Source organism: Lynx rufus, unplaced genomic scaffold, assembly GCF_022079265.1.
Source record: "Lynx rufus isolate CCGP_SWC_20201006 ecotype Redwood Valley unplaced genomic scaffold, mLynRuf1.p SCAF_4, whole genome shotgun sequence".
Classification (NCBI taxonomy): Eukaryota; Metazoa; Chordata; class Mammalia; order Carnivora; family Felidae; genus Lynx; species Lynx rufus.
In genome coordinates this window covers 53427200-53444088 of record NW_025814856.1, presented here as the reverse complement: position 1 = coordinate 53444088, position 16889 = coordinate 53427200, and the positions used below count along the sequence as shown (strand labels likewise).

The 16889-nt window shown below is 37.5% G+C and overlaps 1 protein-coding gene across 1 annotated transcript in view; it reads right to left on the bottom strand.

Annotated features, from left to right (window-relative positions):
• PPARG (peroxisome proliferator activated receptor gamma) overlaps nucleotides 1-16889 on the bottom strand; it is a 137258-nt gene that overhangs the window by 31206 nt on the left and 89163 nt on the right. Inside the window, exon 5 of the mRNA XM_047096850.1 lies at nucleotides 8765-8903. Within this exon, the coding sequence (XP_046952806.1) occupies nucleotides 8765-8903 (139 nt within the window). The remainder of the gene's footprint in view (nucleotides 1-8764; nucleotides 8904-16889) is intronic.

The following is a 16889-nucleotide window of genomic DNA, read 5'->3' as shown; positions in this document are numbered from 1 at the left end:
AGCCCAGCCAAACATAGCCACCTATTATATTTGCTAATCTTGGTTTTCTGTAACATAATAAAAACAGCCAAAAAAAGCTTCTGAAAATTAATTTAGAATTAGGACATATTAAGGCAAAAAGCCTTCTGCTACGATCTAAATAATATGTGAATTTTTAGAAGTCAAAGTTCTCCCAAAAGGCTAGCTCTTATGAACAAGTTTTCCGTGTCATTAAATGCTCATTAAATGTGCTCATGCTGCACATTGGATTCAATTAACTATTAATGCAACTAATCAGATAGGTGATTTTAGCATTTTTATATACCAGAGGTTCAACAAAACAGATAAAAAACACATTCTATTTGGTGAAACTAAATTTGCATAAAACATGGAAATCTGAAGTTGTAGAGGAAATACCATTTTTTATTTGTATGCATTTTTTTAAATTTTTTTTAATGTTTATTTATTTTTGAGACAGAGAGAGACAGAGCATGAATGGGGGAGGGTCAGAGAGAGAGGGAGACACAGAATCCGAAACAGGCTCCAGGCTCTGAGCGGTCAGCACAGAGCCCGACGCGGGGCTCGAACTCACGGACCGCGAGATCATGACCTGAGCTGAAGTTGGAGGCTTAACTGACTGAGCCACCCAGGCGCCCTTATTTGTATGCATTTTTTAAGGGAGAAACTCAATTTTATTTTGTTGCTTTTGAGTCCTATGTAATAATATCTATCTACCACACGTGAGGTGGTGAGATAAGGCACAAGAAAGTGTTCAGCATAGCACGTGGCACATAGTAATGCTTAATAAACCCAGCTCTTGTTACTTGTGGATGAAGCGGTCTAAGTTAACCATGTTTACTGTGGACTATAGACCAGACTACAGATATCATTTTGTAGTCAGGGACACAGACCTAGATTCTTTCCCATAGATACAGAACAAATCCTGAAAACCTATTCTGTCTATGTATATCTCTATCTCTCTGTCTTTAACTTGTTTAAGGAATGGTGTACTAATTCTTAAACCTCAGTTTCTACCCATTGGGTAGAGCATCTGAAAACCAAGAAGAGGGGGGAATTCTCCCTTTGGATTGCTGTTTCCGATAAGACTGAAATTAGAGTTTAAGAAATAGAAAACGAGGGGCGCCTGGGTGGCGCAGTCGGTTAAGCGTCCGACTTCAGACAGGTCACGATCTCGCGGTCCCTGAGTTCGAGCCCCGCATCAGGCTCTGGGCTGATGGCTCGGAGCCTGGAGCCTGTTTCCGATTCTGTGTCTCCCTCTCTCTCTGCCCCTCCCCTGTTCATGCTTTGTCTCTCTCTGTCCCCCAAAAAAATAAACGTTGAAAAAAAAATTAAAAAAAAAAAAAAAAGAAATAGAAAACGAAAGTTCTGGGTTGGGGACCAGAAATATAAAGGCTGAGTGTGCCCATATAAAAGTATGTTTTTCCACATCTTCCACTATTGCTTCAAAGACAGAGGAAAATGCTCCATGTGTTCCTATGAGTCACTGAGGGAGTACTCTTGGCCTCTCTGAAAGACAATGAAATTAACACTACACTTCAAGTAGTCAGGAAGTCAACTTTCTAGTTTCAGCTCAGTGAAAAACTATCCAAGTGGCTTAACTTCTTTGGTTTTCAACTGGTTTATCTATAAAATGAGGGACTTGGAAAAGAAGACCTCTAAAATTTCCTTCTTTTAGCTCTAAGTTTAGCTATAAAATTCTATAAATCCTGACGACATATAATGTTGCAGAACATACTACACTCTTTCTTTCTCTTAAGCAATTTTTATCTAGTCCCTGAAGCCCTGAAGAAAAAAAAAAAGACACATTATGTCTGTTTTAAAGATCTAGCACCTGACAAACAGCAACTTCCAAAATACTGGCATTCAGTGCCATATAATTAATCACCTACAGAGAATTCATATTGCTTGGTTTTAAAAAAATCTGTCAGTATCAGCATCAGTATGCAGCCTTCAGGAAGAAGAGGTTTGTAGAGACTCAGTTTCTGGTCAAAGTGTATTAGCTTGCCTTTATATAACACACTTTTACTGAACTGAATGCAGTTCACTGCTACCATATAACAGATTCAGTACTGTGTATTTAGTGCTGATTTACTGAACACATGCAGTATTTAGATACCCTGCTCTTTGGATCTTGGTATAGTGCTAAGAAACAATATTTCTTAATGACAGTTAATAACACGCTTTTAAAACACCTATCTAATTGTAGGAGCATACAAGACAAATGTTACTTAATTTTAAACATTAAAGCGATTTTCAAAATAATAAATCAGAAAACAGAAGAATGAATTGAGTTGTACTAAAAGTATTTTTGTCTGTCAACATCTAAGGGGTGAATTGGCAATCATACTAGGCTTTTGAGAATTGGTAAGGCTATGTCTCATGGTCAATTTTAACATTTATTTTGTAAAAGCCTTATGTAAATAAGACATATAATACTATTGCTTTTAATAGGTCTGTTGCCAATAAGTTATGTTTTTCTACCCTTCTCTTTTTTTTTTAATGTTTATTTATTTCTGAAACAGAGAGAGACAGAGTATGAGTGGGGGAGGGTCAGAGAGAGAGGGAGACACAGAATCTGAAGCAGGCTCCAGGCTCCAAGATGTCAGCACAGACCCCCACGCAGGGCTTGAACTCACAAACCGTGAGATCATGACCTGAGCCGAAGTCGGATGCTCAACCGACTGGGCCACCCAGGCGCCCCTCTACTTCTCTTTCTTGAGAAAAAACTTGTGCGTTCTGAGGTTGCGCAGAAAGCGCTGCCAGAGAAATCTAATAACTATCATTTTCTTGCTCCTCTAAGTAAAACACGGAGCAGCTTTAACACTAATATGAAGTGATTTTTATTCAGGGGTAACATTTTCAAACTATCTGCAGAGGACATGTAAACATTTGCCTAGGTTTCTTCGCAAAGCAGAGATGGGCAAAACACCCCTGGCCTTACCTGACTCACTGATTCCCTGAAGTCTTACCTGAGATCATTGAATTCACTCAATGAACACCTGTTTGATGCAAGACACTGTGCTAGACAGACTGGACTGGGGGAACAGGAGGACAGGTCATGTCTAGTAGGGGAGAGCCTATATATACACAGGTTATTCTCTCTCATGTACCTCTCTTCACTAGCTCCTTCCTTTCCACCTAAGCGGATGTTGAAGATTCTAACCCTGGTTATAATCTCTTCAGTCCATCTTTCCTCCACCACCGAAACTACCGAAAGAGTAGTCTTTCTTCCTTGCCTGCGTTTGTCACTACTTACCCCCCAACCTACTGCAATCTTGCTTATGCCTCATTTAAATTTCCAAAACTTTGCTCTTAAAAGTCCCCATTGCTTTTTCTCACAGCCAGACCTAGGGGCCTCTTCGGAGTTCTTGTTTCTGCTTGAGCACTCCAGCATTCACTCTCCCAGCTTTTGCTACTGTTGACCTTCTTCACCCTGTGACTTTAAAATGTTCTCATTGTGGTTTCTGCTTTTCTGGTTCTCCTATCTTTCTGCCTATGTTCCAGACCTTTATGATGGCCCCTCTTCCTTCCCTTATATTCTGTTGTTCCTAATTCATTGTTCTGGCTCACAAAATGTGCTCATAACTCCTGCCCTCTCTTTTCCTGAGATCTGGACTCTTAGTTTTCTCTTGTTTCTATATTCCTTTATATATGGATGCTGGATATTCTGTAAGACCCTCAAATGCAACTTTAAAAACGAATTTTTTTTCTTCCCCTCCAGTTTCCTTTCCCTGTTTCCCTTTCTTAGTTAATTCATTCTATCACCTGACTAGATACCCCGAACAATTTTTGATGACCCCTCTTTCCCTCAGACACTTGCATTCACTGGTCACTGCTCCGATATTTTTCACAATTTAATTTCTTCTCACTAACCCTTCCCACTGTCTTGGTTCAGAATACTGCATTTGTCTTCTTATGAATTTCCCGGTTTCTCTAACTTATCCTTTTTACAGCTGTCAGTAGTTTAGATTTGGGCAGTATAGATCTGATCACTCCCTTGCTTTACAAAGCAGAGTGTGGGTGTCACAAGAAAGGTTTAAAACACAGAGGGAAGAGGGGGAATTAGAAAGTCTTACAGAAGAGAAGGCATTTGAATGGGGCCTTGAATGCCTGGTAGGATTGTGACAGGGAGCCAAAGGACATAATAAACAGAGGGAAAAGGAGGTGGAGGCTAGCTTGTAGGTAGCCACGAATGCCATGTGGGTCTCAGCACAAGCTACCACGTGCATCAGGACCTCTTCCATTGTTATATTTTCTGAAAATTAACATTTGGATAATTTTTCCTTTATATTACAAAGAAGACTTAAAAAAAAAACCCCAAATATTGAAATTTAAACTTATTTGCCATTTAGGCTTTTCTTTTTTACAAGGAAGGAGAGAACTGACTTGTAAAATGCTGAGTGCCACAAATATCTGTGAAACCCTTTTTCTGGATTTTTATGAAGCTGCTGAGAAATTATTTTTAAAGTTGTCAGCATTTTTTTTAAATAACAGAAAAAAAAAACCCATACATCATATAATAGGATGTCCTAATCAGTAAAACTAAAGCTTCACTAATTTTCACATTTATGAAAAGCATAATTTTCATTCAAATCTCACTGGCATAGGGGAAAAAAACCTAACTGAATGACTCATAAGTAAGTCAATTCTTCTCTACTTCACATTATTTTTTAAAAAGTAACAGGCTATACTTATAATTTTATTATTTAGTTCATACATGAAAAGCAGCTCCAAATACGAAATATTCACTATTCAAAATTTATTTTTATCTTATCTTAATTTTATTTTAGAGAGGATAAGCAGGGGAGAGGGGAAGAAGGGGTGGGGAGAGAGAGAGGGAAAGACAGAGAGGAAGGCAGATATCCTAAGCAGGCTCCATGCTCAACGAGGAGCCCGACACGGGGCGTGATCTCACAAATGTGAGATCATGACTTGAGTCGAAATCCAGAGTCAGACACTTAACTGACTAAGCCACCCAGGAACTCCAGTAGTCAAAATTCTTAATGAATAAATTATCTTATCAAAAATAAAGAAGTCAAGGGGCGCCTGGATGGCTCAGTCGGTTGGGTGTCTGACTTCAGCTCACGTCATGATCTCATGGTTTGTGGGTTTGAGCCCCGCGTCGGAATCTGTGCTAACAGCTCGGAGCCCGGAGCCTGCTTCGGATTCTGTGTCTCTCTCTGTCCCTCCTCCGCTCACATGCTCTCTCTCAAAATAAATAAATTAAAAAAAAAAAAAAGGAGTCACATTTTAAAAATATGATTCATGTCAGGGATCTTGCCAACAGAATTTTAAAACAAAAATTATACTAAGAAAAACTATAAAAGTTTAAGTGTCCATTTGACTGAAGAAATATTAATCTATGTGAGCATTTTTATCAAGAATCTGTAGACACCAGCTTCACTAATTCAAACTGTAAAACAAGAAGCAGGTTATGCTATGATCACTTGGTAAGTCACATGCACCTCTGGGTAGCCTAGGAAGCTGGGTCTTTATTTCTGCTTTACTTTCATTTGGAGCTTTCCTCTAAAGGTGTCTGGACAGGGTATTGAACTGATTGTGCCAAGCATGACTCACAAAGACTGGGGAGCCATCAGTGGAACTGGCCCATGGTCTAGAAATGATGGTATGTTAAATGACCGAAACAATTGCAACACGTGTTTATCCTGATCACTGCAGAAAAATAAAAACTTTGCTCCCAAAGCACTTCAGTCCAATGCTTGGATATTTTTCCTACCCAGTGCTGAAAACAGATTATCTGAGAAACAACTAGGTTCCCAAGTGTAAGAATTCCGAAATCCTCCTGTCCTTCTACGATGTTTAGGCTACATGTCACAATCAAAATGGAAGTTCCATCTGAAGATGGAACCATACACCCTTAACCAAATATACCATCTATGTTCTTTAGCCTGGACTGCTCTAGATTTGTACTCTGGGGCTACATTGTTATGTGATCATCAGATGTAATGCCTTAAATTGCTGAGCAATTGATCAGAACATCTAGATGACCTGATTCAAGCATATGAATTATATTTTTATGGCAACAAAACATATAGGTGGAAAGTTTTAAATTCATGTCAGATACCTACATATTTGAGAAGGTGGTGACACTGTCTATAATATATGGACTACCTTAATGAAAAGTGAAAACTTCGGTGAGGTAGGTTGTCTGACTATGCAGAATCATAGAACTTTCAAAGTTGAAAGGATTAGCAACCCTTGTTTCAGTGATTTTCCAACAATGTTGCCCAGGGCCCTGAGGGTTCCTTGAAGGTTACTTATAGAAGCCTCCTTTAAAGCTGGGAGTGGTGGCTAGTGGGCAACCTAATTGCACCGAATGGATTAAACAGACACCAAAGAGCAGAAACACAAGTAATAGAGAATGGAGTACATTTACTTCGGGGGATGTTCATCTCTTCTTGTGTGTACTGAAAGCAGCAAGGTGCCGATTTGGTACAACACTATAAGCCTCTTGATAAATTGGGTGGGTTATTATAGTGAGGTCCACTCACAGAAAACATTAATATAATAACAAAATAATTTTAGATAGTTACTACAACCTCCTAGAAAACTTTGTATTTGGAAATGTTTCCTTTCTCAGGATAACAGGCAAAACTATTCAAAACCTCGTTGTTGGCTTTCCCTTCTTGTGCTTTGATCAAATGTTTTCCATACAGCAAACACATTCCTATGAACACTTCTTAGAAGGGATTTTCTCAGTCACTGCTGCAATCTTGTAAACGTTGAACTGCGTAAGTCTAATGCTAGAACATTAATTCTTTTTTTTTTTTTTTTTTGTCTTTGCAAGAAGAATTAACTGAATACTCCCTATCAAGATTGCTCTTCTCTTGGGGTGACTCAGTTGGTTGAGCATCTGACTTCAGCTCAGGTCATGATCTCACAATTCATGATTTCGAGCCCCATGTCAGGTTCTGTGCTGACAGTTCAGAGCCTGGACCCTGCTTTGGATTCTCCCCCCGCCCCTCTCTCTCTCTCTCTCTCTCTGCCCCTCCTACACTCATGCTCTGTCTCTCTCAAAAATAAACATTAAAAAGAAAAGATTGCTCTTCTCTCTAAACAGAATATTCTAATCACCATATAAAGTCAAATGATGACTTTATTATTAGGTTTATGATGGTTTTCTTTGAATTTTCTGGGAAGAGAAAATTATACCATCAATACTATATAGGTTGGGCTTTAAATGTTGTTTGCCTATTAACAATAAGCAAAAGGAGGCATATTTTATGTGAATGTGTGCAAGCAACAGGAAATACATGTTACATCAATATGTGAAGTGACAAATTTAAAGGACAAAAAATAAATAGCATGAAAAGCAGAACTGGCATGCTTTTCTAGGCAGTCTTAGTAATAATGATTTCAAAGTCAAAGATTTCACCATAAAGATAAAATAAATGTATTGCAACTTGACTGCATCATCTAAAATATAACGCTTGACTTGAAATGAAAGAAAATTGGTGGAATTAAACCAGTAAATTATTTTTGCAATCAATGACTGCAGTTGTATACTACTACACAGCAGATGTAATCAACTGTGAGGAAATTTGGACCAAATTTCCACTCTGTCCAGTATAGGTGACAGATTTCTTCATAATACATTCTTGCCTTCAGAGGAAATGGCCCATATTAATTATAAAAATATAATTTCGTAAACTATTTTTAAGAGTAGGATATCAACCAATTAGCGATTCTCAAATACTTTTAAGATTTCTGCTGTGAAAACCAAACATCTGCGTGATGGAATAAAACTAATTTTCACAGATGCTTTGGAGCCTTAACATATGAAGATTGACTTCAAATGTTATCTTCTTACCAGATCAGTTTTGAGACCGGTGAAGGCAAAAGAAAGAAAAAAAATAGAATATCCAGTGAAATAAGACTTCAGATTTTATTTGAACACTTTAGCATTTTAGATTTCTTGAGCCCATAATGAATTTTGAAAGAACAAATACTTGACAAATATAATACTATAAAGTTACTATCAAATTTGTTTTGTGATTTTGTTAACACCAATCAGAGCTAAATGGAAATCAAGAACTACTTCTTCAAATAGGCCTATCTTCCGTGATTTTACTGAGTTAGTTCTACAACACATGAAAACAAAGGTCTTCTACATTCTTTCTCTTAAGTCAACACTCAAAATCATAAGCTTGATTTTAGATACAGGTTTATAAAATAGAAATTTTTATTTTCTTATGATTCTATGGACACTGAAGTTTTGTGGGAGCTTAAAATCTTTGCTTTATCCACAAGCCTGTATGCTCTTTGAAGTCAAGGGTACTGCTATATCTATACTCATCTTTGCACAGCAAAGAGGAAAAAAAGGATATACTCTAGATTCTGATATTCCACTTAAAGTTCCACAGCCAGAAACCTGTAGTTTTCTCAAAGCAGAAAGAAACTACTGATATATACAAGAATAATGCCATTTTTAATGCTATTAAAGCAACATAAAAAATGAATCACAATCATTACATTCATTTGGAAATACTACAGTTATTTCTTATCACTTCTCATATTTTCAAGTCTTCTCTCCCATCATGGCAGATGCCAAACCACTGAAAGAAAGATTGCACACTAAGAGCCTAAACCTCACCTGAAATGAGAAATGCTTTATCAGCATATAATATTCTGAAATCTGGAATTTTGTGGAAAACTGTCCACATTTTCAGCAATGGCCCTACAGGCTACTTATCTGGCAGCCATAATGAGAACAGTTAAATATGTGTGCTAAGTGTTCACTTACCATTATGAGACATCCCCACAGCAAGGCATTTCTGAAACCGACAGTACTGACATTTATTTCTACTTTTTTTGTGGATACGACAGTTAAGGTCACACCTATCGTAAATGAGCTTCAATCTGATTGTCCTCCGGAAGAACCCCTGCAAAGGGATATGGAAAAAAGAAAGCAAATTTTAAGTCTTTATGATACATGGAAGCAGCAACATTTGGCTAAAGGCACTGGCCTAGGTATCAGCAAAGGAAGGTTCTGTCACTGGTGACTTCAGACAAGTCATGTAACTGCCACAAGATCTCCAGTGTCCTTCTTTAGCTCTGAGACAGTGACCATATCCAACTGATGTCATTCAATGTATCTTGGCTCTACATTTGAGTTTCAGCACACTCTAAGAAGTGCTCTGGATTTAATGTAATGCAAATAAAACACCATGTAATCAGTTCAGTTTCTCTGCAAATCCTTCCAACAGCATGCCCCAGCCTTTATTATTGTGCTAAGCCATTTGGCAAAGTTATAATCATTTCATTCTAAAACATGATCAGGGCCAATAAAAATCCACATGTGGACAATTTTTTAGAATTCTCTATGTTGCATAATTTCCTACAGAATTGGTTTCATTTACTTATGTGATTGAAAGAGTGCTCCATAACTGTTGTAGCCTACACACAAAAAAAGACTATAGGAAAGAACAAGAGAAGTAATAAACAAATCCTTAGACAACGGACTGCCATCTCAAAACAGCAAATAGGTCAATTCGAGGCTAATTGAATTCTGCTGTATTTATATTTTTTTGAAAGACCTAAAAGAAATTCTAATTGGAAATGTTTGCTAATAACTCCATTTTTTGTTGTTGTTGTCAGAGTGTTCTTACTAGTTTCTATTGTTCTCATCTCCAGAAACTCAATTCTTAACTCTTTCAAATTTATCTGGCCCCATTTCGTGCAAAAACCCCTGAACTAGTATGGATTCTGCTGCTGACACACATTTTCACTTTCTCTGAATTTGCATCTTGAACTCCAGACAAGTTTCTACTGCTTACCAGGCATGTCACTTGGAAATCTAACAGCTACCTGAAACCCAGCATGTCCAACCCTGAAACTCGGGTCTTACCCTGGAAACTCACTTCTGGAGGCTTTCACCATTTCGGTTGGTACAAACACCCTCCCAGTCTCTGATGCCAAACTCCTTGAAATCACTCCTGACTTTTTTCTCTCACATGCAAAGACCTTCCTCTAAATATACACTTGCTTACTCGTCTCACTGCCTTCAAGCTTTCTAACATGTCAACTTCTCAATGAGGCTTATATGCCCTATTTAATACCATGGCCAGTCTCTGCCCCCACCTCTCTTTTGGAACCTCTGGTTTCTTCACAGGGCTCTAGTTTCTGTTTTGTTTTGTTATTTTCTAGTAACAGTTAGGACTTTCTAACATACCATATAATTTACTTATTATATTTTAAGTGTTTATTTTCCACCCATCCCCCACTGCCTAATTAAAATTGTGAGCTTCGGGGCGCCTGGGTGGCGCAATCGGTTAAGCGTCCGACTTCAGCCAGGTCACGATCTCGCGGTCCGTGAGTTCGAGCCCCGCGTCGGGCTCTGGGCTGATGGCTCGGAGCCTGGAGCCTGTTTCCGATTCTGTGTCTCCCTCTCTCTCTGCCCCTCCCCCGTTCATGCTCTGTCTCTCTCTGTCCCAAAAATAAATAAACGTTGAAAAAAAATAAAATTGTGAGCTTCATGGGGAGTCACTGGATATGACCTAAATACAACAACAGTCTTCTAATAAAATCTGTTGATCGAATATGTGCGTCACTTAACTTCCTTTCTGGGCCATCTCTGATATTTTTTGATCCTAAACCATGATTGAGATATCACAAAGCCATTGGTATACTCTTTTCCTTTTCTGTTATCTTATTAAATGTAATATTAATTACTAACATGTAGAAAATATATGTAATTATAAAACATAATAAGATAATTATTAGACATGAGCCCATAGCCCAAGATTTAAAATCACGACTGGAATAGTTATGTATTTTTCCCTTATCCAACTCCTGCACTCTGTTTCCCCTGGGCAAAGTAATCATTATTCTCAATTTTGTATTTATTATTTTCTTGACTTTTACGAAAATACAGTTTTACCACACTGTATGTAAAATTGAAAAATACACTGCTTAGTTATGCTTGTTTGGGGGCTTTATTAAATGGTATACTTCATACAGTATTTTGGGAGTTTCATTTTTTAAAATTTAGTATTAGATTTCTAAAATGTATCTTCTTTCTTGTGAAAAGCTATGATTTATTCATTTTCACAATTTCATAATATTCCATTCTAGGACTATTTCACAATTTATTAACATCTTTTCATGTGTTTTTAAAAATATTTTATCATTTTTTCTTTAAGAAGGCTCCTATCTTCTCACATTGATGGATGTTTAAATTGTTGCCAATATTTTGCTATTATAAACAGTGCTTCTATAAATATTCTTGTAAATGTTTTATGATGCACATGTACAAGAGTTACCTAGGGGTGAAGTTTTTGGATTGTACAGAGGTGAATGATAAATTTTACAAGATCATACCAAATTGTTTTTCAGAGTGAAAATATCAACTTCCATTCCCTCTACTAATTGGTATTGTCAGACTTTTAAAAAAATTTTTTAATGTTTATTTATTTTTGAAGGACAGAGCATGAGCTGTTGAGGGACAAAGATAGAGAGAAACCAAAGCAGGCTCCAGGCTCTGAGCCATCAGCACAGAGCCCAAGGTGGGGTTGGAACCCACAAGGCATGAGATCATGACCAGAGCTGAAGTCGGACACCCAACTGACATGACAGAGCCACCCAGGCGCTCCTGTCAGACCTCTTAATATTTCACAATGTATAACAGAATCTAAGTGTGATCTTAATTTGTATTTTCCTGATTCTTTATTTCCTAGTTTTTAATTGGATTGTCTCTTCCTTAATACTGAATTTTAGAAATTTTTTATATATTCTAAGACACTAATCTGTTGTCTGTTAGAGATGTTGCAAATATATTCTACTTTCTATGCTGTACCATCTTTGAAATTTACTATTTCAGTCTCTTGTTGTTGTTTTTACTATTTATTTATTTTGAGAGAGAGAGTACGCACATGAGTGCACATGAGCAGGGAAGGGGCAGAAAAAGAGGGACAGAGGGAATCCCAAGCAGGTTCCATGCTGTCAGCATGGAGCCCGACATGGGGTTTGAACTCACAGACCATGAGATCAAGATCTGAGCCAAAATCAAGAGTCAGAGGCTTAAACCCCCTCAGTATCATGTTTGTTCGTTTGTTTTTAACCTGTAAACGTTTTCATTTCACTCTCATTGTTAAAAGATTATAGAATACTCAGTTATCTTCACTTGGAGTTCCATGATTGCTGCTGTGGAGGGGTCTGCTGTTAACTGACTCTAAAGTGTTTTTTTTCTTTTCTCATTGGTTGCTTTTATATATTCTCTTAGTTTTTAGTACTCTGCAGTTTTACTGCAGTGTGTCTCAGCATGCGTTTCTTTTCATTTATTTTCTTGGACATGTTTTCTGCATCATGATTTCACTTGTTTATCAGTTCTGACATTAATTAGCTAAGTGTTAGACCTTCTTATTCTAGCCTTCCATATTTCCTAACTTCTTTCTAGTTTCCATCTTTTTGTCATACTAATATTGATTATAAAAGTAAACATCAGAGCAATCAAATAAAACAACAAAAAATATATAATTACAATGAAAAAAAAGGGAAACATTTCTTACCAACGTTCATCAGTGATAAGAGTTCTGTACATTACTCTTCTATTGATTAGTAAAGAAGGCATATTTTTAACATTCAAAGATTCTATGAATCTTTCAAGAACTAAGAGGCTTCAATTTTTAGCAGGTTCTGGATAGCACATATTCTTTAAGGCACTGTGGTTCTCATTCTCAATAATTTCTTTACATTTATCTTCCAGTTCACTAATCCTTTCTTCTATTATGTACAATATGCTAATTAACCCCTCCACTGAATTTTTATTTCGATAATTATATTTTTCACTTTAGAAGTTTCACTTCACTAAACATACTGATTTATTTTCAAATCTGCCTAGTTGTTCCTGACAAGTCTACTCTTGCTTGTTCATTGGGGTGATTCTGCCCTTTTTCTTGAAACAATTCATACACAGCTTTTTTCTCTATCAGGCATCCCAATTATCATTATCTGCTTTCCTTGTATAGGGGTGGAGGGGTCTAAATCTGTTTTTGTTTATTTTTGATAAATGTTATTCAAGGTGATCGACTTCTTTTTTTTTTTTTTTTTTTTTTTTTTAATTTTTTTTTCAACGTTTATTTATTTTTGGGACAGAGAGAGACAGAGCATGAACGGGGGAGGGGCAGAGAGAGAGGGAGACACAGAATTGGAAACAGGCTCCAGGCTCTGAGCCATCAGCCCAGAGCCCGATGCGGGGCTCGAACTCCCGGACCGCGAGATCGTGACCTGGCTGAAGTCGGACGCTTAACCGACTGCGCCACCCAGGCGCCCCGTAGGTGATCGACTTCTTAATATGCTTACTGATATTTTGAACTTGTATATTGACCTCAAACTGTGGGAATCCTACAGGGTCTAAATTGAGAAGTCTTTCCTCCAAAAAGAATTTGCAGACGCTTCTGTTAGAAGCCAGGGGCTCCAGTGACTTGTGACTATTTCAGATTCCCTTGAGAAAGCTGGCTCAATTCAAAAGCCCCAGACTCAGCTCCCTCTCACTGATGGCTCTGGATACTGCTATAGGCATCTGTCTTTGGTGCAATGCTGCACCTCCTATGGGCACCTATCACAAGAGAAACCCTGCCCCAGTAAGTGTGCCTGCAAGTCACAGCTCAAGACCTAGGGGTTTTTTTTTGTTTGTTTTGCCCTTGTTGGTTAGGAGAAGTTTTCCCTACCTCTTGTGAGATCAGCAATATCTCAAAGAATAGGTACATATATAGACCTATATATAGATCTTCAAGTTCTAACTTGAAGCCTCCTTAATTCTCAAATTGAGGTTCTAAGGACCTCGAATATTAAAAAAGGTATTTTTTTCACATTAAATTTTTTTTAATGTTTATTTATTTTTGAGAGAGAGAGAGAGAGAGAGAGACAGAGTGCAAGTGGGAGAGGGGCAGAAAGAGGAGACACAGAATCTGAAGCAAGATCCAGGCTCTGGTTTGTCAACACAGAGCCCAAGACGCAGCTTGAACCCACAAACTATGAAATCATGACCTGAGCCGAAGTCAGATGCTTATCCAACTGAGCCATCCAGGCGCCCCATTTTTTTCACATTTTAACAGAAGGCTAATGTACAGAACTATTCTCATGAAAAAATGTTGGTGGGAAATTTTGTTTGGATTTTTGCCATTGTGATCATATATGTTTTATGCTATTCCTTGAGTGCTTTTTAAAATTTTCACTTTTAAAAACTGATCCTCGTGGTTGAACATACTGCTTAGCTAGCTTAAATGGGCAGGTTCCAGAGTATTCAGTTATCTGGCATGGCTGGAAAGGAAGGTGTTTTTGATGAGAGAATTATGTTACTTACAATGCAAAGTTTTGTTTTGACTCATACGATATCTTTCAATGTGTATCATATTATTTTTGTGATGATTTGGGGTCTTTCAATGTTAAAGGAAAATAATCCTGAATATTATTTATGTACTGTACATGTACATAAAACCATAAACTAAAAATATACACAAATTCAGCACACAGCTTAGGAGTTGCTTTGGTGTATATATTATTCAATAGCCAAAGGTTCTTTTTATCTAAGTCTGCAATATTAATAACCAAGAATCTGTCACTATTCCACTTTAATCCAAGCCCAATTCTGTTTATTCCTGTTTGAATTTTGGCAGGGATCACTAATATAAACCTGTTCCATTGACAATGTTAAACTGTTTCAGATGACCCACTAACGTCTATCATAAGCAATACTAGAACTATTCTTTTTTTTTTTTATTGTTTATTTATTTTTGAGACAGAGACAGACAGAGCATGAGCAGGGGAGGAGCAGAGAGAGAGGGAGACACACAATTCGAAGCAGGCTCCAAGCTCCGAGCTGTCAGCACAGAGCCTGATGCTGGGCCCAAACCCACAAACTGCAATATCATGACCTGAGCTGAAGTCGGAGGCCTAACCGACTGAGCCACCCAGGCACCCCAGACTATTCTCTTCAATTCATAAGCTAGTCTGCAGGTTTATGGTTAACTGTATTCTAATCATGGGCACATGCTACATTTTGCTGAAATGGCAAATGTTAAACTGCCAAAGTACCCTTTACAAAATACAGGTGAGTCAAACACATTTGTTTGTTCACTTTCCTGGCTTTTTGTTGAGTATTGTTGATAAGCTAAGAAGATATCTTTGATTACTGATAGCCACTGATCTAAATTAGCTGCATTCAGACTGCGGCAGCAATTTTGTTTAATTCCACAGCAGCAAAAAATGAGTATTTCTTCAGCCTCAATGCCTTATAACAGTGGTTCTCAAACTTTCTGGTCTTAGGACCCCTTTACTCTCTTAAAAATTATTGAGGACCCCATGAACTTTTGTTTATGTGGTTATATCTACTGATACTTGTCAGACTAGCAATTAAAACTGAAAAATTGTTATGTACAAGAACATAACAGGCAAACATTCCATTAGCCACCAAAGCTATATTACTATTCCATGTCATGTAGTTTCTGGAACACTCCACTTATACTCCTGAGAGAGTGAGAGTGAAAACGGTAAATGACAACTGAGAATTGTTATAAAAGTAGTTTCAACCTCACAGGTGCCTTGAAAAGGTCTCAGGGAATCCACAGGCTTCCAGAACACACTTTGAGAACTACTGACTTATATGTGGAGAAGCCAAATTATATTATTCCACTAACATTTCTTTTTACTCTTATCTTTAAAATGAGTAGATACTGGGGCGCCTGGGTGGCTCAGTCGGTTAAGCATCCGACTTCGGCTCAGGTCATGATCTCGCGGTCCGTGAGTTCGAGCCCCGCATCGGGCTCTGTGCTGACAGCTCAGAGCCTGGAGCCTGTTTCAGATTCTGTGTCTCCCTCTTTCTCTGACCCTCCCCTGTCCATGCTCTCTCTCTCTCTGTCTCAAAAATAAATAAACGTTAAAAAAATTAAAAAAATAAAATAAAATAAAGTAAAATGAGTAGATATCTATTTTGCCTTCCAAGGTTAGCATAACCTTCTTTGCATTTTAGTCTCAGAAGTCTGTAATCCAGGGTCTTCTTTGGATTTTATTAAGTGTTCATTCTCCATCTCTGCCTTAGGACCCTTTCTGTTCCTAATTTGATGGCATTTGAACTTTGTCCTTCTCCTTCTTGCTATTTTTCTTCTTTGCTTGCTTTTACTAAGTTTTGTGCCCTCAGGACTTAGTTTTTATTACTGTAACCAACTACTGTCTTTCAATTTTTAGCTGTTATCAGTAATGGCCACTGCCCACAAATACTGACATGATGGAACTATTTGCTTAAACGTTCTCGTTTTCTAAGCCTATAAAAAGCAGTAATATATGGAGGAAACTTAACCAATCACACTGTTTTTATTTACCAATGTTAATTACCAAGATGACCAAACAGAATGGTTTCTTCAGGTGTTTCTCAGAATTTGGCAACAATTTGCTCCAAAATTACATAAATCTAACACAATAAAATGACATGTTTTCACTAGTCACTGCAATCTTAAATAACTGACCATACCTAATGATTTCATTCATCACAGATATTTTAGTTTGGCTTCAATCACACAATGAATACTTATTAGTGTTTTAAATGAAAGTATCTCTCTGCCAATAGTATTTCAAAAAGTCATTTTGGAATTTTAGACCTTAGAGATGAATAAGACCTTGGATAAGTAATTCAACCAAGTCATTTTACACATGAGGTGACTGAGGGTTTATATGATTGGCTAGTAACTCTGGACAGGTGGCTGGGTGACTACAACCTTGTCTCTTTTCACTTTATTAGGTTGCCTTTAGAAAAATAAACTCAATTAAAGAGATTTTAGAGATCATCTAATTCAACCCCATCATTTTATAGATGCAAAAACTTAGGCAGAATGTGGTTAAAAAAAAGCATCTTATACAATATCTGGTGCATAGTA